The sequence below is a fragment of the Coloeus monedula genome (assembly GCF_965178545.1).
Source record: "Coloeus monedula genome assembly, chromosome: 11".
NCBI classification, from domain to species: domain Eukaryota; kingdom Metazoa; phylum Chordata; class Aves; order Passeriformes; family Corvidae; genus Coloeus; species Coloeus monedula.
In genome coordinates, this window is record NC_138791.1 from 17232460 (window position 1) to 17258642 (window position 26183).

Consider the following 26183-nt stretch of genomic DNA (forward strand, 5'->3'; position numbering starts at 1 on the left):
CACTCCATGTGGAATTTTTTTAAACCTCACCAACTCAATTCCTACCTTACAGGTCTGACTATTTTATTTTGATTTTTCCCTTTGTTCTAAGGAAACACCATGCAGCAGCACACTGGAGTTAACCTTCTAAGTGGAAATCTTTGTAGGAAGAGAATGAACTGTTAAATATTTTCCTTCTGATTCCCACCGTTCTGCCTGCTAATATTTACTGTGTGTCAGCATTAGCTCATGTTGACAGCACAGTCCCGGCCCGGCGCAGCAGCGGTGGGAACGCAGAAACCTCGAGCCCCGGAGGAGCCCAGTGTTTGGTGGGGATGGGAGGCACTGGAACGGGAGGGAGGCACAGGGATGAGAGGCACAGCTTTCCAACGCTGTAGCATCCAAGGACTGGAAGGACATTTAGCCATTTCACCCATCCCAAATGGATGCAGCTGACATCATCTGTGGCTCTCTGAGCTGTGTCAGCGCCGGGCAGCCACAGACGCTGGCTCGGCAGTGCTTGACCTGTGCTGGGAAGAGGTCAGCTGGCTGCAGTGGCCAAGCAAAAAAATTCATCAGGCTGGGTCTGCATGATGCAAACCTGGCCTGTGGGAGGGGAATCCATGCAAACGTACTCCCCACCAAATGCTCTTGCCTGCTCCTAATTCCTGGACAAAACTCCTCGCTTGCTGCCAAGCCGGCAGTTCTTCCCAGGCGAGCACAGCCAGAGACAGAGTGGGGGGAGATGGGATGGGAAGGGAGGGCAGGACCAGCCCTCACTGCAGCATCTCCAGGAGCACGGCCCCTTTTATTCTTCCTTACGTTGACCTCTCCATGTGCAGCCCTATGTGTCACACGTGATTACAAAAGCTATTCTAACGGGGAGGATTATTTTTATCTTCTTGATTCAACAACCGGCAAACTCATTGTGATTAGGGGATGCAAAGAATGGTTCACATTTCCTGCACTTGGCAAAATAATGACTCAAGTTCTTCACCCACAGTGATAACTTGTAATTGCAGTAAAGCAATTTACTGCGGGAGAGGTGGGACACAAGGAGTATCTGCTAGAAGACAGTAATAGGGGAGGGGGTGTTTTGGGAGCCCCTGTTGACCCGCTGGCAAAAGAGAGAACTGGTGAGAGCTGGAGTCCCCGTACCTTCCACAGACAGAGGGGGGAGAGAGCTGCTTCTTCTCCCTGGCCATGAGGGAAAACAGACAGAGGACATGTCAGCAGGGTCTGGGTGAAGGAGAGGGGTGGCTGTCACCCCACAGGAAAAGACACCATGCTGGTGGCACACAGCCCCCCGTGCAGACCCCGTGGTGCTCACAGGAATGTGCAAGGAGCAGGCCTTCCCAGAGCCCACAAAAGCTGGGGGGAACACTGCTCATCAAATATTAATTAGACTGAATGTAGGCCCTGGCAGGCAAGGCAGCCTTGTGTCCTAGAGGAATTTGTTTCCCAAGTGAGGTCTGAACTGCCCACAAGGCAGTGGCCACCCACATTATTTGCCCAGACCCTCTACAGCCCCAGATAACCCACTGGGATTTTGACTCCAAAATCCAATGGCAGGGAGAGATATGTGGAACCTGCTGGTTTATTTTCACCCTAAAAGAGGACCTGCCTCAGTGCAATGGTTATTATTCACCCCCACTTATTAGAGGGGTTACAGTGGTAGCAAATCTGGCCAAGGCTCCTCTCTCCATCAGCTCAGAGCACATGATGCTATGGGGGGCATGAGGACATGGCTCTCTCAGGAAAAGTGGGGAATGGAAACAGTTTGGAGGTTATCACGAAAGACAAGAATGGATGGAGATGACGACAACGACATGTGTTTCAGAAATAAAACACGAACAGTTCCATATGATAAGCATATTAATTGAAATTAGTCACATAGTTAACAATGTGAAGAAATGCAGGATCATTTCATTTTTGCCTTTCAGCCTCATGAATGCAAAATGTGCTTGTAATCTTAATACTATTCAGGAGACAAAGCAGTCTTTAAAAATCACACTTCACAAGACTCAAGGGAAAATAAGTTACTAATGAATGGTATTTACAGTTGCTTCATTTAAACACTTTCCTGGGTTTTGCAGGAGTTACTGCATAAACTCAAAAAATTAGAAGAAAGGTAAAACATCATTTTCCTCCTAATAATCTGTTTCTTGGTTCTGAAAAGAGAAGTCTGCTAAGCCTTCCACAAAACATGACTGCCCAAGCAAATACCCATGGCATCAGTGAACTTCTTGAGAGGTGACCCCCAGGAATCACCTGGGGGGCAACCATGCATGGTGTTGCCTTCTGGATTCATTTATAATATATATAAACCAGGTTTGAACCCCCCCACAAACACACAGACCCCACTACAAATCACAGCATGGTGATGCATTTGCATCTTTGGTTTATACAGCAAATTTACCTAGTGTTTTTGAGGTAAAAATTCGACTCAGGAATTTGCTGAAAGGGGAAAAAGGGCACCAGAAAAAGGGCTGGAGACATGGACACTTTTAGGCTGCAAGTTATTAATTCTGTACCCACACTTTGTGTATTTCTGCATCGTGAAAAAACAGAATTTTTGTCTTACTACTACAGTTTAAACCAATAAAAATGATCTTTTCTTTTCTATAGGAATCGCGCCGTTTATTTTTTACCAACAATAGGAAGATATGCAAAAATAGCCCTTAAAAGAAAAGGGGGAAAAAATGATCTGCTTTCTCTTTAAAGCCATGAACAATAGAAGGTCACGTGCCGCAGTATCCTATCATTCAGCACATTAATAGCTGTGCTAGAGTAATTACACTTGTGGTATTTTTGCCTCAAGTGAAATTCTGAAATAAGAGGATGGAAATTATGATACTGCTGATAAATATTAATAAGTGAACTTTTAATTTTTTTGCCACAATATTCAAAATGCTAAGCATCTAGCTAATGCTGAAGCAGCCTGATATGTGTTTGCCTCCAGGGACTATGATGCTTTATGCACTTAAGAAAAAAGTTTAACGGAATTAAAATTTAATATCTAATTAGAGCAAGGCTAATATATTTTGAAATGAGTGGGGAAGACACACGCCTCTGTTGCATATTTGCTACAGTCATTAATCTTACCTGTAAAGCAGCATTGAGAGGTGTGCAGTAGGTGTGGCTGGTCTGTATGTTTTTAATAAGAGAAGGGTTACTGCATAAGAAAAACATAAAAAGGAGAGTTAAGTGCAACCAACTTCTGTGCGAGTGTTTCAAGCACGTAATGCTTCCTCCCCCACCAGAAAACTAGAGCTGAGACTGGTTTTCCACACGAGCTCTCTTTCGTGTCTTTTTTTTTTTATTTTATTTTTAATTTAAAGAAAATATCTGAGTTTTCGGCTATGGTTATCATATTTGCCTTTACTAAATAAGGAACATCATTATCTCTTGACGTTACCTCACCATGTGTTCTACTACCCTGCGTTAGTGGCACATCTTGGCATCTCTGCTCATTTTAGCTGTGTTCAGGGGAAACTCTCCAATTTTCGTCGTGTCTGGGAGCCTGTTACCAAGTGAAGGTCCATCATGAGGAGGCAATGATCAAAAGCATCACGGGACATTTTAAACTCTGCTTCATTCAAGTGACTCTCCAAGTTGCTGGCAGCGGAGTCTCTCCCAGTGGAGGGGGGCACCACGATGAGAAAGGATTTATTTGATCGATGTTATTCCCTGCCATGCCAACGGCCATGGTGAGGGGCTGCCCACACCATCACCCCAAGCAGCCCGTGGGCAAGGAGGCACGAGGGCAGGCAGCCCACAGAAACCACCACACTGCCCTAAAAGCCTTTTTTAGTAAAAAATATTCTGGTGTGCTATTTTGGACCCTTATTTTTGTCAACTTTACATAAGGGACCAGATTTGAGGAAAAGGAATGGGGACCATATGCATTCTCTCTTTAGGAGGCATCCCAATATCATGGTTCCATCGGGAGATAAAAATAATGAAATAGAGACTAGGTAAAAAAATGCCCATGCAAAGCATCTCCCAAAAGTTTTATCACTCACTGGGCATGTTTTTATTTTAATTTTATTAATGTGGGAATAAATTATGGTGAGCAGAGTCTTAACTGAGCCCCTTGAACAAGGACCAGCAAGGATCAGTTGTCCAGGACAGATGGCCTTCAAGTAAAGGTCAAAGAAAATCCCTCTGGGAAGCCCAGGAATATTGGTGCATGGTTGTTCGTAGGCACACGACGGCCTGTTGATAATCTTTACAGCTGGTCTCACTGCATTTTCAAACTCTTTAAAGTGAATTCAGCATTTCTGTCTCGTAAGTACCTTACTTTTCTTGATTAGGAGTTGCAAAACAAAGCATACAATTGAAAGCAAAGGAAAATATCAGAATTAAAACTTATCTGAAGCCTTTCCTGGCATATATCTGTCTTCCTGACACGTCTACAGCAGCATATCTGTGCTAGCGTGGATAATTATCTTAGTCTACATTGCTCTATAAATAAATGCTTTAACAAACATGTCAGAGTAGAGTTATTACTACAGGCATTTGGATTATCAGAGTAGGACACACAAAATACACATAACAACCAAAAATTTAGTTTCTTTAGCAGCAAAGGTGATGTCACTATTTTGTGAAATGCAAGTCTACATGAGATGGGTAAATCATGCAAAGCAAAGCAACAGCAGAAAAAAAAAATTAAAGCAAGTAAAAGCTCTTACTGTGCAACAAGCTCGCCAAAGTTTTCATCAGGGCAGTATTTTCGAGGACGGCCTCGTTGAATATGACGGCCACGTTTAAACTCTTCATCATCAACAGTCCAAAAGGACCCAAACTCATCCTCTACTCTGATAAAGCACTTATGCAGTGAGAGGTTGGTGCGAATGGCACCCTGGGACAAGAGCAGCAGCAAAGGAGATGAAGTGGAAACAAAGGGACACGGGATCGGGGACAGAACAGACATCAAATACAAGGAAAAGGAAAAAGAAAATAAAATGCAATAAGCATAAGCAAATGGTTTGTGAGGGTTAATATGCATTGCCACCTAAAAGCTACTAGCATGTGATGCAACAAACACCAAGCAAGCAGGGTCAGGGTACTGGTGGGCATACAAACAGTAGTGATGAGATGTTTGTCTTGGTTTCCCTTAACTGAGACAATGCGAAACCACCTGTGGTTGGTCTAACACCAGCTAGCAGCCAAAAGCCTCTACGTTAAACTGTAAGCATGATCCGAGCTAGGCTAAGAAGTTCAAACATGGTGGACATACCCACTGATCTTTTGTGGCCTTCGTTTTTGGAACTCTAGTTCATCCACTGTCCATACTGCCCCTTTAACGTTTTCTACTCGCACAAAACACTTGTGAAGACTAAGATTATGACGCACTGCATTCTGCAGCAAGTATAAAAGAGAAAACATTCAAAAACCTTCTATGAGAAAATGCTCATCATTGTCCAAGAACAGCAGCAGCACAGTCAGCTTGACAGTTCTCATTTTGCAATGTTAAGCCCCTTCCCCTCCCCGCACCCGCTTGCTTTCCCAGGCTCTTTACATCTTATTTTGCAAAGACAAAATAAATATGAAAGCTTAAACCCAAGATTAAAAATTCACATTATTCTTATCAATTATCCCCAGTGTGACTGAGAACAGCCACTATTTTAAGCATGCATGTTGTAGAATACAGCACATTTCATACAGAACACAAGAGGAACATTGCATAGACTTTTTCAAAACAAATATATACTCTCTGCAAAAAGAAATTTCTCCCCTCCTGGAAAAGAAAGCAGTTAGAAAGAACAGAAAAGATTTTATATTCGTATAGTCGACTGGATTTAGCTGTGAGGCGCAGGAGCTGGTGTTGCTGTGGTTTCCCACAGCTGGGCTAATGTGATTCAGGTGCTGCACCTCCCTCCACACCCACAGCACGGGCCAGGGGCTCGGCAGCACCCCACCGGCCGGCCGGCACCAACTCCTGCCTCCACAGCTTGCTCTTATATGGAAGTTGGCTCCTATTTCTGGCAGACTACTGTAGTGACTGATCTGAGCCTCTGCCAAGTGAAAACATGAGGAGGGCTCTCTGAAACAAAGTGATAATATCCCCACAGCTCATCACCCAGAGCGACCTGTGCTCATGGCATCCAATGCCCGGATGTCCACCCTGAAGCTCGGCACTGGGAAGGATGAGCACGGCCAACCCCTCCAATGTGCTGAGACACAACGAGACACCTCTCTAAGGCATGGCAAGCTGTTGGCTTTTCTGCCCCTGCTCCCTCTGACACGGTGCTGAGAGCCTTATTATTCCTCAAATGGAGTGCTATGCTTTGTCCCCGCTTCAGGAGTTTCCTGAGCAAATGCCCTGCAACAGTTGGACCCAATGGTCTTAAAGGTTTTTCCAACCTAAAAGACTCTTCAAAGCCATTGTTCATGGAATTCATAGGAATTTGTACATGGAGCTTGTTCCCAGTTCTGCTGAAAGGGGCTTGGGAAACAGGAAAAACAGAAGAAGCCATTTGCTGAAAATCTGCAGGCGAACAAACTTCATCCTCACTGGCACCATTGATTCAGTCAATCTGGTTGACTCGTTAGCAGGCACAAAGCCAGCCAAACACATGGCCTGGGTCTAGGCAACCAGGAGATGACAATTTTTTTTCCTTCCGACATCATCCTCTCCTTTTTTTTCATGAACATGGGGTCTGGATGGTGAAAAGGGAGCTCTAATTGTGAATGTCTAAATCACTGTGCAAACAAAGGGTAGCACAGGGCATTTGTCATGTAAATCAGGAGGCAGTGGAGTGTGTGCTGGGAGGGGAAGGCAAAGAGTCTTCTGCTCCTTCTCCAATTCCCTGCCATGCCTAGTGCAGTCCCCACATTCCCACCCTGGTAGGAGTGGAAGATTTGGGGCTTGAGCTGCCTTTGCTCAGCAGATGCTTGAGTGCAAACACATCTCCTCTGGCCGTAGGTGCCTGATGCAGGCACTTCAGCTTTTCCACAAAGATCTGCATCTGAACTGGTGAAACAGTAAACCTTGAATATGCTTTTCCTCTCAGCAAGGCAGAAATCTAGCAGAAAGTCAACCTGTCCATCAGGCCTGCTTCCTTCTGCCCTTATTTTCTTCTTCCTGCTCTTATTTTTTCATGGGGTTTTTTTTCCCCTCCCACCTCTTCCAAATTTCAGTACTGTTGACTTTTTGGCAAAATCCCTGATTTTGAGGTGGAGGAAAAACATGTAAACGCCCCACACCTTACGAGATGAAATCAGCCAGCTCAGCAACTGCTGGTGGGTGCCGTGCTAGTGCAACCCGACACAGGGCTGCTGGCCCACATCTGGGTAACTCAGGCAGTTTCCTGTGAAAATGGGAACACTGTCAAGTCTGGAACAAAATGTAAGAATAATAATGCTATTTCCCCCAGTGAAAGCTGATCTTGTGGTTCATACAGCAGTTGATCAAACGCACACGGCAAAACCCAGCAAAGGGAGTCCTCAGAGTTTGTAAATAGTCTCTAAAGACAGGGTTGAGCAGGAATATTTGTGTTTTTCTTTAAATAAATTTAATGCTGGAGAAATACTTTACAGACTGTTCTTGTTCTCTTGAAGTCCATTTGCAACTAATGGTTAAGGCTGGGGGACAGGGCTCTTGCTGGGTATGCTGAGACAGGGAAGTTGAATATTTACAAGACATCCATGAAGTGTGTTGCCCTCATTTTCTATTTTTCATGTGATCACTTATTTAAGTAGTTCATGCCAGAAAAAAATTGTTGTGTTTCTCCTGCCTCTGGATACTTGCTATCTAACAGTTTTATTTGAACAATACCCCAATGTGTCAGAGCCACACCTGCAGCCTGTGCCTCATGGCTGTTGACTCAGTGCCAGCAAATTACTCCAAAAAATAAAAGCAAACAGACATTGCCTCTGACCTGTCTGAACCAGTTCACAGTGCTCCCCCAGCAATCAGCTTAACAGAAAAATTAGGAGCTATTATTGTAAGATTATATATTTACCTTGTTAAAAATATTTGTATGCAAGCCACTTTTGCAGAAAAATTACCCTGAACATGCTTCAATGTAGTAAATGAAAGGGTTTGTTATTTTAATAACTGCTCAGGCTCTGCCGTACTGCATTTTGGGAAAGAGGTTCATTTTTTAAAGGTCTTTATTCTTGCACTCTTCTGTGTTTTTGAAATAGGGCTCAGGGAAGATTGTCTACACCAAACCCTGACCCTAAACTTGGGGAACAGTGACCCAAATGACCCCTAAGCATTAGCTGAAGGTGGGCACAAATCAGCACATATATATTCAAATTATTCTGATTCTGCAATTAGCCCCTTGTGCTCGTTCTGCGCCCCGTGGGCTTCCCATCATGCCAATCCAGAGCTGCATTTTCATCCCTGCTGTTCCTGGGGGCTGGCAGAAATCTGAGCAGTCTCCTGCACAAAATCTGCACTACTCTAACCAGTTGTCTATTTTGCTGGCATTGGTGGATGTGGGGGTGAAGTTTTTCTTTCCTGTTACATGAAGCAGGACCTGGACACCTGCAAAAGGTCAAGGTGTCCAAGAAGGGGGTCTCCAAATGGCACCTGCCTCCCTGGGACACCCAGTGCCCTTCTACAAGCCTGAGGATTTGCAGCTCAGCATCTCTGCTCCTCTTCTGTATCTGCACTGGCTTCTGGGACTGGATTTTATGGGATGCCAAAAGCTAATTCCCAAAACTAGCCTCACAGAAGATACAGCCAGGACTGCCTGCTGCCTTCTTCCACTCCTCCCTCCACTTCCCTTTGCTGCTGGAACTAAATAGGATTTTTACTTTAGCACCCACACCTGCAGCTGCTGAAAAGTCCTACTGGAACCACTCCAGGAGCAAAAGACAGGCAGGTCTAAAAGGATCTTAAATCAGGGAAAGTTAATTTCCTTTCTGGATAGTAAGGAAGCTGCGAAGTTAAACACTGCTCATGTTTTCCAACTGCAGGGAAGAATAAAAGCACCAATCACATAAAGTTTTCCTGAACTTGAGAGCTTCTAGACCAGGATTGAAAATGTACAAAATTGTGCTGGGATCCGAATGAAACGGTAACCATGCCACTAAAAACCAAGCTAACTTCCAAGGACCATTTTTAGCTCCATCCGCTGAAGGAATTAATCCTAAATGCAGGCTGGGACAGGAAAAACAGAAAGAACTGATGGAACAGCATGTATGAGACCTATTCATACGACCTGGTCATTTGAAGTTGTTTGAGAACAACAGAGCTGTCTGGATTAAGAGAGATTCCAAGCACCAGGGTACAGTTTTTACAGCAACACAACATCCTGTTATTTGATTCATTCATTTGTGATTGCACTAGATTCAGAAGCCAATATGACTATTAAAGTGCTGTATATAAAGTGAAAGAGTGGCCCCCCAAAATACAGAATAAAATTAACTCCCCAAATCTCTTATCTAACAGTATTGGTGATATTTATCAAAGGAAATGAAAGTGCAAAACCCCAAGTTTATTTCTGTTAAAGACATTTCTTACTGAGGGGCTTGTTTCTTGTGCATTAAATTCAATGAGCTTCTACTGTGTGATTAAAAAAAAACAGAGAGGAAGTTTGTAACAGCTGTTTATGTAGTTAAGAGTCAATCGACTGAGGAAAGAAATCCACTGATCTTTAGATCCTAGGGAAAAAAATGGTTGTTGTGATTACAACCTGCATACCTAAAAAGACGAACAGTGTATCTTCTACTGACATAAGAACTTTACCTCTTTTTTTTTTTTTTTTTTTAATTTTCTAATACGTTCCGACTGAAGAGCCAGAGTTTCCCAGCTCGTAGCAGCCACACAGAGGAACTCATGGCATAATCACAGAACATAAAAGCCAATAATGGGGATTCAATTAGTGGTTTTCAAAGGCAGAGGAATTTTTTCTGCCAAATATCAAATTGTTCCTGCAGATAAGGCACCCGGCGCGTGTCGTAACTGCCGATCTGAATTTTTCATGTCCCCACGTCAGGACAATTTATGTCATCAGCAAGGTCGGTTCTGTACACGGCAGAGAGCAAAGGCAGGAGGTGGGCTCAGCCTTACCTTCCACGTCGCCGCGTTGCGTCGGAAGTAGGCGAACATTCGCGTGAACCAGTTGTAGATTTCGTTTAGTGTTAGCTGTTTTTCCGGAGATTCCAGGATGGCCTTGTGGAGCAAAGCGATTGCAAGATCAGTTACGAGCACACCAGTACAAAACACACTCACAGTTTTACTTTGCCCGATACAAAAAAGGAAAGAAAGGAAGAATGAAAAAGAAGAGATTTGGAGCAAAAAATCCAAAGGAGGGTTTCCACAATATGAACTAAGATTAATGGCTGTATTTAACAGTTCAATGGCAAAATTCAAAATGGAATTATCTAATTGTTTTGAGTTTTTATTTCTGTTTCCTTACAGAAATATTAATTTATTAGTCATTCATAAAGCAGAATCAAAGAGAAATGCAAAACATTTCACTAGCTGATTAAAGCTCAGTAATTATTTAGAGCTCAGATTAATTCTAGGGATCAGAGATTACTGTAGCTTGTGATAATTGACTTGCCATCTTTAAACAGGCTCATTTTCACTGTTGTGTGAAATGAATTTCCTAATAATCACATCGTATTGTAATACTTAATCAAAAGCAATTATGTTATATATTGCAGTTCTAAAAACCCTTATAGTAAAGGTTTGAGCATTTGAGCACGCTTACGTACCAAAGGTTTGAAAATCTATTTAATCCAGAGTGTGCACATATAGGGAGATATATTTTTTCCTAATCCAGTCGCGTGTGTTTGGCTCAGCTTACCTGTCTAATTAAAGATGCATACGTGAATGGTGGTCTAACTTCTGCGTTCTTATAAAATTCTTGGTTCTGGGCAATATCTGCTAAATAAGAGCAGTTGTTCTGTTATCATCAGAGCCCAATCACCACAGCTGGGCCGTGGGCAAACACGGGGGTTGTGCCAGCAGAACCCCTTTACCTGAAGAAATGGGGACGTTGTATTTATCCGAGTACCGCCTCCGGATGGGTCCGACGTTGTGCATGCTCGTGGTAGTGATGACTGACGGTCCCTGCGTGACAGGAGTGATGGGCGCAGTCGGGGTGGTGGGAGTATGAGGTAAACTCTGCGGAGACGCCTCGGACGCGGTCTTGGAAAGCGTGACGCTCGATACCAGATTCAGCTGCGGAGGGAAGGACGAGGCTTTAGTTACAAACAGCATTTCTGCATCGTTAAGGGCTGCAGAGGACACCCTTGATACCACAGTGTCCCTCAGTTCAGAGCAGACACTGCAGCTTCAGCACAAAGTGCTGCTGTAACATCTCCATCAGGAGCCAGCAAAGGGAAATAAATATGATAAATACATATACAGATTTCCAAATAGGTTTAAAAAACCAAAAAACATAGCCTGCTGCCAAAAGAATGAATCATGGATTTTTATCTAAATATTAGAAGAAGATCTTGCACAGTACATGATCATTTTAATATTTTACTTCAGGTTTCATTGTTTCACAGTCTAAACCGCACACCTCTCTGATTTCCATTCTATCATTATGCATGGCTTCTAATCAGTCTTCTTGGATATTTCATTGAAGGCATCAGGCTTAAAATAAAAGGCAAGACTTTCCTAGGGACATGCTAGGGAGAAACGCAATCTCTCTCTTCAGCATTTGGGCTTTTCTTTTTTTTTTCCTCTCTGTTCATCCATTTTAGAAGCAAAGCCCAGAGTAGGTTAACACTGGAATAATTTAATTAATCACAGTGCATGAAATACTGTGAGCATTCAGCCCAGCACAAGTGGCACCACTCTGTTTTTTCCTCCTAGGATGGAAGGCATTGGTGTTACCTGCACGAAGCCCAGCCCCATTGGTGTGGCAGCGTGCCACAGCAGGCTGTAAAACACACCTGCCTCCAGGATTGGGTATCAAACCCAGCTCCAACCCGACTCTTTTCGATACACAACCCTATTTATATAACCAGCATCCACATTCCTCCCCAACCCTTTCTTTTTGCCCTACAACGTCCTTTGAAAGACGATGCTCCATCTCAATAGGTCGCTGCTGCTGAAGTATTTTAAACAAACAATCCGATCCCTTAACTACAACATCACAGAAGACGACCGAGAAAAGGGCTCTTTGACTACTTCCACATTTCTTTCCCTTAGGCGGTTTCACAAATAATACTGGTGAAATCCTGACCCCATTGAAGTCGGTAGCAAAATTCCCACTGAATTTAACAGGGCCAGAATTTTACAACTTTTGTTCGTGATTAAAATTCCTTTTTTGCTAGACATTAAACCTTCTGAGATGAAGGCAAGGCACACGACGCAGCTATGCCCCCAAATATCTCATGTTTATCCATAAGGCACTGTATTAATTTTCCTTGTATGAAACTAACCAGATAAGAAAACTCCTATTAGCATCCCTCATACGAGTTAATAGCCACAAATAATGTTTCTTTTTAAAAATAATAGGATTTATCCCAAACAAAGGTCGTGGAAAATAAAGAGCTGTACTGTTACAGAGAGGATACCAACACAAAAAGCCCATCACCCACAGAAAGGGCTCAGCTGAGGGAAGATAAATTGTGATTGCTTGTCCTTCCTGACAGTGGGAAGGAGCTGAGGGAAGCCCCAGCCACAAACTCCTGGCACAACCTGGATGCTGCTCCAAGGGAAGAAGGTGGTGAGCAGCAGACGTGCAGACACACACCTTTCCCTGCAGGTGCTTACAAATGACTCCTCACCTTCCAGCGGGAAAGATTTTAACACTTTGTGGCAAAGCCAGGGAGCATGAACCCAGAGAGGGATGGTGAAGGTGGAGAAATGCAGGTATTGATCCCTGCTCCAGCATGAACCACTACCTGCAGTCTGAAGGTTTAAACCCTCCTGGTGCCATGTACTGCCACCACGTGCCACCCAGTCTGCTCGTTGACTGGCCTGATTTAAGGACACTGATTAGGGACATATATATAGTAATGTCTCCCTGTTATCCATCTATCCATCTATTACATATGATAAAAGGACCAGTGATGATAATAACAGTGCAACTGACAGGTCTCACCATGAAATTAAATCTACTGTATTTTATCTCAGTTTCTAAATGGACATTTTAACAGTCCAATAACTGCAAGGAAATTTGCATCAATTTTAAGTGCCCTTCTCAGTGCAGGCCCGGCAGCCGGGCCCTCCCGTTGGAAAGATCACTGCTCCTGCTTCATCATTACGGCTCCCAACTACTCCATTTCAAAAGAGTCCCCTTCCTTTTTCAGCATGTAAAAACTTAACATTTAATCTGTTTCTACTAGGGAACCTTGAGAAAGGATCCACAAAGGTCAGCACTCCCTGCTTGAAGAATCTGAATCAAGTTACATTTCTTTAGGCTTTTCAGCGTAGGTAGCGACGAGGAATAAACACAGAAGAGGACGAGCAAAAGGGGGGGCTTTAACAGGCTTGACAAATGACACTGTGATTCACACCCACTGCTGGGCTGCCACTAATAAGCTACAGAGGAAGCAGCCAATCTCAGCTAATTACCAGATAAAATTGTATTGTAAGGACTCTAATTAGGAGATGCTTATGGAGGTGATCTAATGATTAAACGCTGCATCCAAGTGACCCCACCATCAATGTGCAGTGGTGCAAGATGTCACCGGAATATTCTGTAGAAACAGTAATTTTATTTCAAGGAGGGGAGCCAGTAATATTTGTAATAATGGCTATGAGGTAAACTAATTAAAAGACAGTTCCTAAAGGAAGACTGTGGCTTTGAGCAGCTGCGGCCGTTCCAAAACAAAGTGCCAAATCTCAACAGAGGAGCTGCAGTCAAGTGGAAAATTTCTGCCTGACCTCTGCTCTCGCTATTAATTTGCAGGAAACCTAATGACACATATACATATTCCCACAAAATTGTTCTAATTGCTAATTTGCCAAAGGAGCCCAGTTTCCAAATTAAACATGACTGCAGTCTGTGAGGAAAGAGAGAACAAAAAGCTGGAACGCAGCGAATCTGCTGCGTTTCACCTCCGACGACCATTTGTGAGCCTGAACCAACAAGTTAATGAAACACGACCTTGTCCATCGCTAGCGAAGTTTTTCCGTTTTCCATGTTTTATTTGATGACACTCTCCTCTTCCAGCTGGGTTCCCCAAACCCGAGCCAGGGTGAGGGAGGAGAGGGCTGCCTCCCTCTGCAGCCTTTCGCTGCCGCTTCCTTTGTTGCATTGATAGCACCAAGGCTGAAAAATCAGTTGTGAATTAGAGCAGAATAACAAATTATGAATGGTGTTGGTTTTGTTGCCATCTTGAATTATTAATCTGAATGGTAAACTATTAAATCTTAATATTGGCGTCAATTAGAAACGTGGAAGCGGCCGTGGATGATTGTGCAGGGCAAAGATCAGGGAGGGACTGGGCTGGGAGGGTTTCTTTTCCTGATGGAAACTCTACACGGTTTCTCCCTGTTTGCATTTGCTATTTAAAAACAAGTTACTATGATTAGAAAAGTTGTTCACATTGGTATTTTGTACACAGGCTGTTTCCCACATACTGTAATTTTTGGATGAGTATCACTGCTGGCAGAGGGGAAGGAGCCCAAGTCACAGAGTGAGCACTTCAACAAGCAAGAACTGTTGCACTGCAGCAATGCACAACGTGGGCACTCAGAAAGTACACCCCTGCACCAAGGAGTTAAAATGTTTTTGTAGTATTTGTCCTGGGAATGGGGGGAGGGAGGATCTCCTCCAGCCTTTAAAAACAACCAAAACCAAAAATAAGGAAAAAAAAAAACCAACAGAAAACCCACCAAATCCCACAACAGTTCTAAGTCCTAAAATTCTGCAAATTCCATCACTGAATTTTGTTGATTGCTTTGTTCACTTTTGGTTTCTGAGAATACTCCTCATACTGTTTTGATTTGGGCATTCATAACTGCCATAATTGTTTCAGCGTTCCCTTTCAAGAAACAGCCATGTCTCCCTACTGAAGGTGAAAACTGAGTCATTTGCTTTTTTTCTTTAGACATCAACAAGGCAGAGAGGTAACCCACTCCATCACCCTGGAAAACAGATTTCCAGTTAGTGGCTCTCCCACTAGGACTAAGTCTGATTTCTTTTTGTGTAAATATTTTACATGACAATAGCAGTTGCACATAAAATAGCACTGAAACTCTTTAAAAAAATAAAAAAAAAAAAGTGTTTCTAAGTGTCACAGTGAGGCCATACCCTGTGACTCCTCTACAATGGGTGCTGCTGCTCTGGACCCAGCTGGGGCTGCGGACTTACCTGCACTGAGTTCCTGAAACCGAAATACTTTGGAGAAGAAACTCCTTTTCTTGACACCAAGGGTGAGAGAGAAAGTGAATACTGGGCCTAAAACTTTGTTCAGTGCTGTGTCTTCCTCTCCCTGCTTCAGCCTGGACACATTAGTGTATTGGATGCAGAGCCTGGCAGGCAGCAATCACTTAGCAGGTGTTGTTATTGGCAGGAATACTAAGGAAACTGAAGCTGAGGAGTGAGACTTAATGAAAACCAGTATATAAAAACAGCTTTTGTTGTGCTTGAGAATCTCTCTTTATTGCTGCATATCGTTATTTTTTCAAACTATAAAGTATGGCTACAGCAGCTAAAATGCTCAGTCATTACCTCAACAGTTAAAAGGCTCTTTTTTTTTAATGCTTTGTTATTACAGTTGCTAAAAACAGTATTTCAAAACAATCCTAACTGCTATGGTTATGGTAAAAAAAATACATTAAAGAAGGGATATCTAACAGTGCATCTTATTTAAAGTGCCAGAAGGGTCTTTAAAAGTTTTCTGTCTATTTTTAAAAGATGGTTGTAGCACCTAGTATGAAGAATTACTTGGTTGGTTGATGCTTTTTCCTTCTCCTTCCCTTCCTATGAACTTCGACACAAGTTAATCCTCCCAGAAGAAAGCACATTTCCATTTGAACCTATTATGCTGATGGCTAACACTGATGAAAACAGCATGTCGGGGGGGGTATCTTAATAGCAAAACCAGGATGACAGTTCTTGAGAAATCGCTGTTCCGGCTTTTGTGTTGTGGTTTTGTTTTTTTACCTTGAAAAAAGTTCACCTTACCAAAACATGTCACAGCATATTCTGTCTCATGGCTTTGTTCTCACTTTACTCAGGCCCCTCAGTCCCACCAAAACAACACGTGCAGCACGAATGGGAACAACGCTGCCTGCTCTGAGTGTTGAGTTCTGAGAGAGCTCCGTTTTCTTTTAAAGTGCTGCTGTTGAGCATTTCCATTACAAAGCTGGGTGTTTTTAAAGGTGATCTTGAGCCCTGCCCCAACTCTTGGGATGTTCCCCCCCACCCCAGACCCACTCCTGCCTGCCCAGCAGCCCCTGGGGAGCAGAACCAGACACTGTCAGCACCTCCCTGCCCATGCAGTCTGCCAATGATTTGGGCCATCAACACTATCTACACAGGAATGCACTTAAATCTCATCGACTTTAGTAGGACTAGAGAGCTTTACTGAGCAGATGTCTTGGTGGGCTGAAATGCAGGGGCCACTCCACCACCCCTCCCAAGCTCAAAATTACTGCAAAGAGCTACAGCCACTCAAAGGTTGGGATGGGATGGATGGACATCACTAAATCAGACAAGCAACCCTTCCCCAGAGCTGGGTGAGTTTTGAATTGACGCACAACCATCAAGAACTTGGCTGTGGTCCAGCTAGTCCAAAGTGGTCCAACACCACCCGCTCAGCTACCACCCAAAGCCCTGAAGGCAAAGATGGCACAAGTGGTCAGAGTGGGTTACACATGGCACGTGGTTAACACAGATGCTCATACACCCTACTACCTGCCAGTAACAAAATAGTTTAAAACAAGAATTAAGATCCTTTAAAGAGAATAAAAACATTTCCTTGGTCATGAAAAGGCTGTAATTTTAAATCCCAACTCACTGCTATGTTTGGATTTGCAGCTGCTTTTTCCTTTAAAATCACCGAAGTACCATAATATATTAGTTCTAACACACACCTTGCATTAGTTATGTTGGCAGAAAAAAAATTAATTACTGGATGTAAAGACTACTTTGCAGTGCAATAATGGTCATCAGATCTTTTTACCAAAGTCCTATCCCACTGAGTTAAAAGGATGAGGGTCTAGCAGAGTCTATGCAATGCCTGTGTATTTTTTTCACTAGGAGAGCACAATTTATGCAAAACACTATACTTCTACATTTTATAATTAATTTTCAAATGCTTCACCTATACATATTTTAATAATTTCTGATTTATCAGATGGTATCTATAATAAATTTTTCTATATTTCAATAAATGAAAAGAAGGCAGTTTCAATCCAACAACAGAGTGCCACACAATATAGGCCTGTCAGGCACCAATTTTTACTTCTAACATGTAAGTTAAAGGATAAGGAATTTATAATGCTGCCTGTGAACGAAACCACTTTTCATACACAAATGTGATCTTTTTTTTTTCCAAAGGGTAATACAACAGTACATTTACATAAACTAATCCAAACAATCTATGTATTTGACAATGGCAAACCTCACACAGACTGCCTATTGTTGGTTTACATCTTGGAGTTCTTTATGTTGGCTTGTAACACTGCTCTAGCTGTCAAAGGTTTGACTTGGACTCTAAATAAATGGTTATAGAAGTGCTGTGCAGCGATATTGGACTTCTTTGCAAAAGAAAACCTGCTGTGTATGAATTCAAAAGCTATTAATTTTTCAGTCAAAAATATTCATGCCTATTTCTTTTAATAAAGAAACACTGTGCTGAGCAACTGAGAGATAATGTTGACTAGTGGTACAGAATTTTCAATAGAGCAGTTAAAAATAAATTTAGTAGGAGGTCCCCAACAAAGCTATAATTTTCCAGAATGTAAAACATTTTTAATACTAATCAAGACAGCCCTTTTCCCCCTGTGTTCAGGGTTTTTTTTCCACTGCTTTTCCCTGTTTATTAGCTGTTAACACTAATCTTCATGGCGACACCGCCTGGTATCTCCGTAGCCTACAGGACCCGCCAAAGCTTCCTGCCCTCGGCGGCCCGGCATCGATCACGAGCTGCCTTGCCAAACACCGCTCGCCTTCTGATGATTTCCTCCCTTTAGTTTGTAATCCTTCCTCCTGAGGGGCACTGCTGTTATGAAAGGCCTCAAGGCAGAGTGCTTTGAGACTCCCAGATTATTCCGCTGTTTTAATTTTTAATCCAGTAAGAGCTATAGAAACCAAACCTCCTCCCCATTCTGTTGGGTCTACACACTTTTCCAACAATGCACTGAAGCATTTGCATTCAGGCTGGGATGGATATGAGGAGCTAGAAGAATGCTATTTTTATAGATACCACCAATAGTTTCTACTCTAGAGGGCTGGTGTCCACCAGACCATGCAATTTTAGGCATCTCAACAGCTTAAATGGAAAGGTTTGTACCTACCACTCAACTCTCTCCAAAAAGGCAAGGAAATTTCCTGTTGACTTTGACATCTGCTCCTGTGTTACTGAATAGCCTGCAATTTTCTATCTAGTAGCCTCCCTATGCACTTCTGCAGCCATTTATTTCCAACTACACGGAAACTGAGAAATCCTTTTCTAGTAAAAATGTGCGCGCGAAGTGTTTAATGATTTTATGTTCTCTATCTCTGTAATGTGTTCTGTTTCAGACATTAATTTTGTCTACCAACTGCATCTTGGCAGGCTACCATATTTGCTGGGTTAATAGTCTGACTCCTTTTTATTTCTATCACCATAAATCACGCATATATGGGTGTGTGTTTGCTTTATTTATAGAAAAAAAATCAGTCAAAACAGATAAACCAATACTTTGTCATTATGCTGCATCATTGCATATTGATTAAAATTGCTGGTACTAACTATAGATTGTCAACGCTCAATTAATTTTCACACAATGACTCAAAGCAAAATCAAGTAAAGCCAGTGTACCTTTAAATCTTACAAATCTTAAAATCAAGAAGCAAAGCACTCTCTCCATTTTGAATAATCGTCGGAAGCTCCAAGGAACACTTTCAGCATTAAGAGGCTGAGAGAAAACAACAGCTGAAGAAGGGTCATCTCAGTCAGCGAAGGAGATGGGGGATTTTCCTGGGTTCAGGGGTAACCAGGAGTTTTCCTGGGCTGCAAAGCCACTTGCTTCCCCTGCTCCCCCTTCTTTAAAGAGCAACCTAGAGCAGAGGAGGTTTCCCTTCTCAGTTTCAACAGTATAAACCCTGATACTGGGTAACCGTGACTATCATCAAAACGTGCAGAGTCACTTCTACAGTAAATGTCTGTCAGACCGGGAGAAAGCAAAATAAATATACTAAATATAATTTAATTACAACTCCTTCCTAACACTTCCTAAGATTTCATCCAAGTCAGACTGATGCAAAGTGACTTACATGAGGCCAGAAAAAGTCCCAGTGCCTCAGCTTTGGAACCAAACTTGACTTTGAAACTCCCTGAAGAGAGGGGGATGACAAAACCCGGCTGTGCTTCCCATCTCCTCCCCACAATCAGCTCTGAAGTGGGCCAGGCTCCACAGTGTGGGCTCCAGTGGGGAACAGGAAAGAGAGGTTTGTTGTGAGGTTTGGTTTTTTGCTTTCAGCACAGCTCGGTACTTACAGGCTGAGGGGTGGCTTTTGGTTCAGTTGACTTCACATGCAGGTGTGTCATCATGGCTTGCAGACGCTCTTTATCTTTTGCAAGCTGGAAGGGGAGAGAAAAAAAAATATCCTCTGTTAGTCGTACAAATAAAACCCAGCCTCTGCTTATTCCTAATTAAACAGCTGGCACCGAGGCATGAGACAGAAGAGTTTTATTGCTGAGTAGTTTGGAAATTGTATATGGGCTATTCGTGAGGTAAAGTGAACGCGTGGTGCTGGGTGTCACTGCTTCCCAAAGCAAAATGCATTAGCCCTCGAGTGAGAAGAGCTAGACCTGCTGGCACCAAGAGCTTCACTCCAGCCTTGACAGCTAAAAGACAACAGTGAATCATGTTTATTAACCAGCCCCACTCCAGCTCAGGAGGTGCAGCAGAAGGAAAGCAAGGCAGCGGTTCTAGGATGCATTTTCCTCCTTTCAGAGCAGAAAACCAGTGGCACCAATGGGCTGTGGCTTCACGTCACACACAGGCATTGTGGCACACACAGAGAGCACAGACAGTGGTGGTTAAACCACACGAGGCACCTCCGCAGGGCTCTGCGGGTAGCCTTGGGTCCAAAAGCACCTTGATCTGACTTGAGAAGGTGGCAGAGCCCTCAGTAGGTCACCCTGGGAAGCCAGGCTGGGCACCTGAGCAGAGGCACCCAGAGCATGGGGCAGGACCTGCTGTGGGAGCTGCCAGCATCCCTCTGGCATAAGCCGCAGGGCAGTGGGGTGGGAAAGGCTGAAAGCAACAGCCATCACCCCAGAACACTCATCCCTGGGCACCAATGCCACAAGACTGATGTTGGCACCCTTTCCCATTGGCCACTTCAGGCCCAAGAGTTGGGGCAAAGCTCCTGCTCTCAATGTCTCTTGCTTTTTATGGTTGAGATCCACACAGCTGGAGTCTCAGGAGCACTGGTATACATCTATAGCCTGGTTGGCTTTCCAATGCATTTCAATGCACTAAATTTCATTATTTTTGGAAACAATTATTTTAAAATGTGTGAATTTTAAATTTTAAAATGTGTGAATAGGACTTTTCTCCGGCTGCTCTTCAAAAAAAGTTACAGTGGAAAGATGTTAAGAATACTAATGAAAAAGGGATGTTGTTAACCTGCATGCCGAACATAAAGGTTGCTGCTTCCAACAGGACCTGGATGAGGCTCTTACAAATGCCAGTTTTCCCAGAGCTGAGGTTTTGCTTTAGACAAGCCAGATTCCTGGTGCCAAGAGGAGAACTGCACTCACATTCCAGCAAAACTTTAAACAACCTGCCCACCCTATCACTGTCATCTGTTTGCAGCAATAAAGTGGGGCTAAGTGTATATAAAAGGAGACTTGATCATAAATCCCCACTCATAACCTTATGGCCAAGGTTGTCCTGCTCTTCACAAGGCGAAGGGTTTCTGACTGCGCCATGATGGGATAAAAACTGGCACTGGAGTTTCCAAGACAGGAATTAAATAAAGGAAAAAATGGTGTTACTGCACTTTTCAAATGGCTCCTCTACTTTTGGTCAAAAACCTGAATGGCAAGAGACAAAACCTGACACCTATGGCATAGCTCCTGCAATCTCATCCTGATCTGAGCTGGACACTTCATGGGAGAGCTGAGGGCAGCAATGGGCTCTTATCGCAGCACTGCAGCAGGAACTTCTTCCTCTGAGAGTCCTCTGAGAACCTCTCCAGAGAAGGCAGAGAACTCACCCTCAGCTGCTGGGCTTCATACAAAACAAATTAAGCCAAGAAATAGCTGTGCTCTCCACGCAGCTCTGTTGTGCAATCCCTCATTCCTAGCAGTCTCTGGGCACATGGGCTGCTTGGCGGGGTCATCCGTGCATTAAATTTTGGTCTGCAGGCTACTGCAGAAGAACAACATCTCATAGCCAAAATAAATAAAAGGCAGGCACCTGAGAGCTTCCTGCCAGCCCTGGTGTGGCGGCAGGAGGGGATGGCACCCTGGCAGCACAGGGCACACCCTGCTGCGCTTCCTCCGGCCCCCGCAGCGAGGGAGAGGGGAGAGGGGCACCTCCCTCCCACCGCTGGGGTCCTTGTTTGTAGTGTTTCCACTCATCGTCTCAGCAATGCTTTTAACGCCGAATCTGGTGGATGGAGGTTATTAAAGATCCTCTCGACATTTCAGGCAGACACACGCTAGCATTTTGTCATAGTCTAGGAATTCAAACACTCACCCAGTTAGGCAGGAGTTTAAATTATGAAAAATAGAGGTCTCTCGGTTTCAAAGCACTGAAGAGAAGTAAAAAAATCTGAAGAATTTCTTTAAACTGTTTTTCCCTTAGGTCAGGAAGCAGTAGTGATATAAAACTAGAGTGGTCACTAGTAGCCCCTCTGGTCAGTGAGGTCAAACAAAAGAAGCCATGAGGGATTGCTCAGCCACTGGTGGGAGCAAATTCTCACTGGTGGCAATCACTGGAGTGTAGATGGCCCAGAAATAGGGCTTAATAGTCAGCAAGCAGGAAAAATGCTCTTGATCTACTGATAATGTTGTTGGGCAAGGATAGTTCTGATGCAGAGGTACGAATCTGCTCTGTACATGGGGCCTCAGGAACACAATACAGCCCATCTGAAACTTCCTTCTTTCTTCCTCTATCCATTTGGAAAGCTCTGCACGCTGGGAGTTTTCAGACTGCCATCCAATTCTCCGTAAGTGTGATTTTGTGAGACTTCCTTCACCTCTGGATGCACATGTGAGTGCCTAACTGTGGTTCAACCAAAAACACATCCAGAGCAAGGTACAAGCCTTGCAAGCTTGGATACCAAGATACACAGCTTGCCCTGGAGAGGTTAAATCCTAAAACTACACCAGTAGAAAAGGCAGGAGAGGGAAGCACAGAAAGCACAGGCCAGAAAGGGCTCCAGACAAGGCAGGGACCAAGGAGCAAGAGGAAAGGCATTAGAAACATAGATGATGGAGAAATTGCACAGGAGGAAAACCAGACAGAAAATAAAGGCAAGAATCAGGAATGGGAAAATGAAAACCCAGTGAGGGCATTCAACAGGAAGGGGAGAGCACTTCAGCAGCAGGATTTTTGACAGACCAAGGACAAAGAAGAAAGAAGCCAGTCACAGGCAATGCAAGAGGCAGCCAAAACACAGCCCTCCCATTCTGCGCCTAGTTAGGCTGTGCACTATAAAGGTTTAGAATCCACTTTTCAAGAGTATCAATGGATGCTGTAGGAAAACAGACCCAAGCAGTGCTCACTACACTGAAAATGGCCAGCTGCCTTAATTTTCTCCCATTAGGAGACACTTCTATAGACTTATCATAGCCCTGCTGCTATCCTGAAATGTTTCCCACTCAAAGGTAGTGCTGCAAAATGGATGTCCTACTCCAGCTAACAACTAGCTAAGGAGAGGGGTATGCTCCCTGTGTTTGCATTTTACCCAGCAGCACAATTTTCACTATTTATAATGGCAACAAATGATCATGTCAAGATGGTTTAAACAAAGTGAAATATGAGAAGATTTCTACCTTGCCTGTGATTTTTGAAGCATGTGATGTGATGGAAATGCTAAGACCAAACTTTGAGGTTTCTGCTAAGGGGCATTTGCAATCAAACAAAGGAACAGATTTGACCTGTTTCTTTCCAAAATTTTGATTAAAAATTACTTTCTTCAAAAGATATTACACTTATCTCTAACACTGATAAAACTATCATGAGTAAAATAAGTAACAGCATAAACAACAACAACAAAAGGATATCATTTGGGTCTATCACACTGAAAACATGACGTGTCTCAGGTGAAATGAATTTGTTTTGATGGGGCTGTACATGCATGAAATGGTGGGGAATGTAGATCTTGCCATGGCGCTGGACCCTAATGCTGGGAATTCTCAGCTGCACTGTAAGGCAAAGCTGCTCACCAGTGCTGCAGGTCAGGGGTAAAGGATGTGGGTCCCTTTTCTATCTAGCTCACAAAACTCAGTCTCCAAAGGGCCTGTCATCACTCTGTTGGTAACTGCTCCATGGCCTGAGTATCAGGTCAATGGTCCTCTGACCATGTCTCTGAACAGCCCATCGTTGGGGGCCACACTTTTGTTTTATTATGGTTCTGTGCAAAACCAGCCAGATAAACTAGGGACTGGAAGGCAAATCCTTCTACATAATTAGGGGCTTTTTTCAACTATCAGAGAAGTGATACAGGATGAAAGGAGAGGGAGAAGAGGGAAGCTACAGGTATATTTCAGAAGCTGGACCACCCTCCTCCTCCTCCACCTGTCCTTGCTGGCCAATGCAGAGATGGCCTCACTCTGTTATCAACACTCCTGTCTAAATCAGGCCTCCAGTTCATCCTACCTACTCTGCTCATATCTGTGTCTCATATGATTGTTAAATCCAGAACTTTCTGGCCGTCACACCACTTTGAAATTATGGTCCTGTCTTGTGGACCTTATGCTGCTTTCCCTTACAATGACTCTGAGCACTGCCAGCACTAAATGGGTGTGAAGCTGTAAGTATAAGTCATTTAGAGCAATTAGCAGAATGCACTGCTGATAAACCTTTCAAAAATACTGGCAAGGGCTTATGGAGAGGTGGGAAGCAAGTATCTCTGTTCTGTCCCTGTTTAATGCAGGGCATCCTCCTGTAGTTCCAGGCACAGCCATTCCCAGGGACTGTGGGAGAGAAGGATTAATGCTTTTCAAGCTGACTGTAACTGAAGAATCTAGATTTACCTTCAGCCTCAATATTACTGCACCTTGGTGAAAGATTATCTCATCTCTCAGTTTACCAGGAAGACTGCAGATTTTTATTTTTCTTTTCCTAATTCCCAAGAAACTTGTTAAAATAACAGACCATTCCTCATAACACTTTCTGCAAGACTCTGATATTTTATGACTGGTAGTTTGATTTTTATAAAACTTGTATTAAAATAGTTTATATTGCTTCAGCTAATAGTGAAAGAGTGTCATGACCAGCGTGTTCCTGAAAGTAAAATTTAGGAAATATCTATGAAAGAAAAAGGGTAATTTGTAAGATAAGAAGATAAAAGGCATTTTTTAAAAATGCTTATCTTGAAAAGAAACAACAAGAAGTTTAAGTGTGGTTTTGCTGATTTTTCTCTCCAACTATTTGAAGCTATAAATGACTTAACTCAGTAAAATTCCAAATGTAATTATCTTCTGTACTTAGCCCAAGGCTTTCCATATATCTCTACACTGCTGCCTTGCATACAAAATAGGTTTTTCAATAGCTGGTAACTATATAATGTACAACATTGTTTTAATTTCCCCTTCTTTGCTAACCTCTTGCCTACACACAGACACACTGTCACAGCTGCCCAGCCAGAGCAGCGAGGTGCAGGGAGACAGAAAGGACTCGGAAGCACTTGGAAAGGCAATTACACAAACAGCTCATACCTTTGCATCACAATCAATATATTCCAATTCACCCCCTTTTGGCAGTTTACAAAAAAAATTATTTGCTACAAACGGCAAAAAAATAATAGTAATAATAATAATAGTAATAATAATAATAGTAATAATAATAGTAATACAACATGGAGGGTATTAGGTACATGAAATACCACCAAACAAGCCAGGTCATGCAGCGTTTGGAAAGAAACATCAACCATTTCCCCCAACAACTCCAAATGAAGGGGACCATATTCCCCTCGCCCCCTCCAGCCCCCCAGGTGGGTATAAAAGCATTAGATACAAACTGATGGCTTTCCAATCAGTCAGCCTGGTTAAGTTTCCTATTTCTTTACAAGTTACGGTTTAGGAAAGAGGAAATGAAGCTGCAGTTTCTTTTGATCGTTTTGAAAACTACTACAAGAAGGTTTTGAAAGCTGGTTTTCAATCACAGGGGGAAAAGCAGAACTCATTTTTTACTGCTGTCGAGAATTGGATTTGATTAATACTGAGGTAATATTAAAATAAATTTTATTTTACCTGTAGCTCTAACTGCTGTACAACCTGCATTTGTACTCTACATTGGGCTGTACTTCTATCATCCAGCGCATGCTCACTGTTGAGATGTCTGTAACAATACACAGAAAATCATTAAGTGAAATGGATAAACAAAAAGGAAAAAGTAGTTACCAGGATGAATAAGCAATCTGAATGTTATCCAGCACGTTTTCATCAATATTGAGATTTTTAAGATAATTTTTCAATTTTTTTCCTCTGTCCTGCTTTGGCTTGTTTTTTTCCCATCACTCACTGTATCTCATATTATATTATATTATATTATATTCACAATTTTTCAGCAAAAGGCTCATTTATACATTAAGACAAATTTTGCAGAACAGTTTTTTTTACCTCCTTTAGGCAAATGAAAACAAGATCAAGAAATCAGAGTAAGATAATTTCATATATAATTTTGTATCACTTTACTATAAGATGCTGGATATACCTAAATGGACACATGCAATATGTGAATAATTAAATCCCACAGAACCCTCATGTTTACATGATTAAAAAAATAAAAGACATGATCGTGAAAAGAACAAAAAACCATATAAAATTTGGTGTATAAGTATGTGTAAAATATGTACCAATAAAAGAGAGAAAAATACGGACAGTTACTGTAAAACAAATCTTCTTCATCCAAAAGAAACAGAAAGTCATCCAGAACA

General features: G+C 42.8%; 1 protein-coding gene across 5 annotated transcripts in view; it reads right to left on the reverse strand.

The window, feature by feature from the left end:
- The window catches only part of FOXP1 (forkhead box P1), a 381899-nt gene that overhangs the window by 10810 nt on the left and 344906 nt on the right, over positions 1 to 26183 (reverse strand). For 2 of the 5 annotated variants that reach the window (XM_082288837.1, XM_082288841.1), the window contains 8 exons: positions 25498 to 25585; positions 19561 to 19644; positions 10927 to 11128; positions 10752 to 10831; positions 10010 to 10111; positions 5222 to 5343; positions 3085 to 3154; positions 1138 to 1176 (listed from right to left, as the gene is read on the reverse strand). In XM_082288837.1, the coding sequence (XP_082144963.1) occupies positions 1138 to 1176; positions 3085 to 3154; positions 5222 to 5343; positions 10010 to 10111; positions 10752 to 10831; positions 10927 to 11128; positions 19561 to 19644; positions 25498 to 25585 (787 nt within the window). The remainder of the gene's footprint in view (positions 1 to 1137; positions 1177 to 3084; positions 3155 to 5221; positions 5344 to 10009; positions 10112 to 10751; positions 10832 to 10926; positions 11129 to 19560; positions 19645 to 25497; positions 25586 to 26183) is intronic. The other 3 variants (XM_082288838.1, XM_082288840.1, XM_082288839.1) reach the window with 3 other exon arrangements.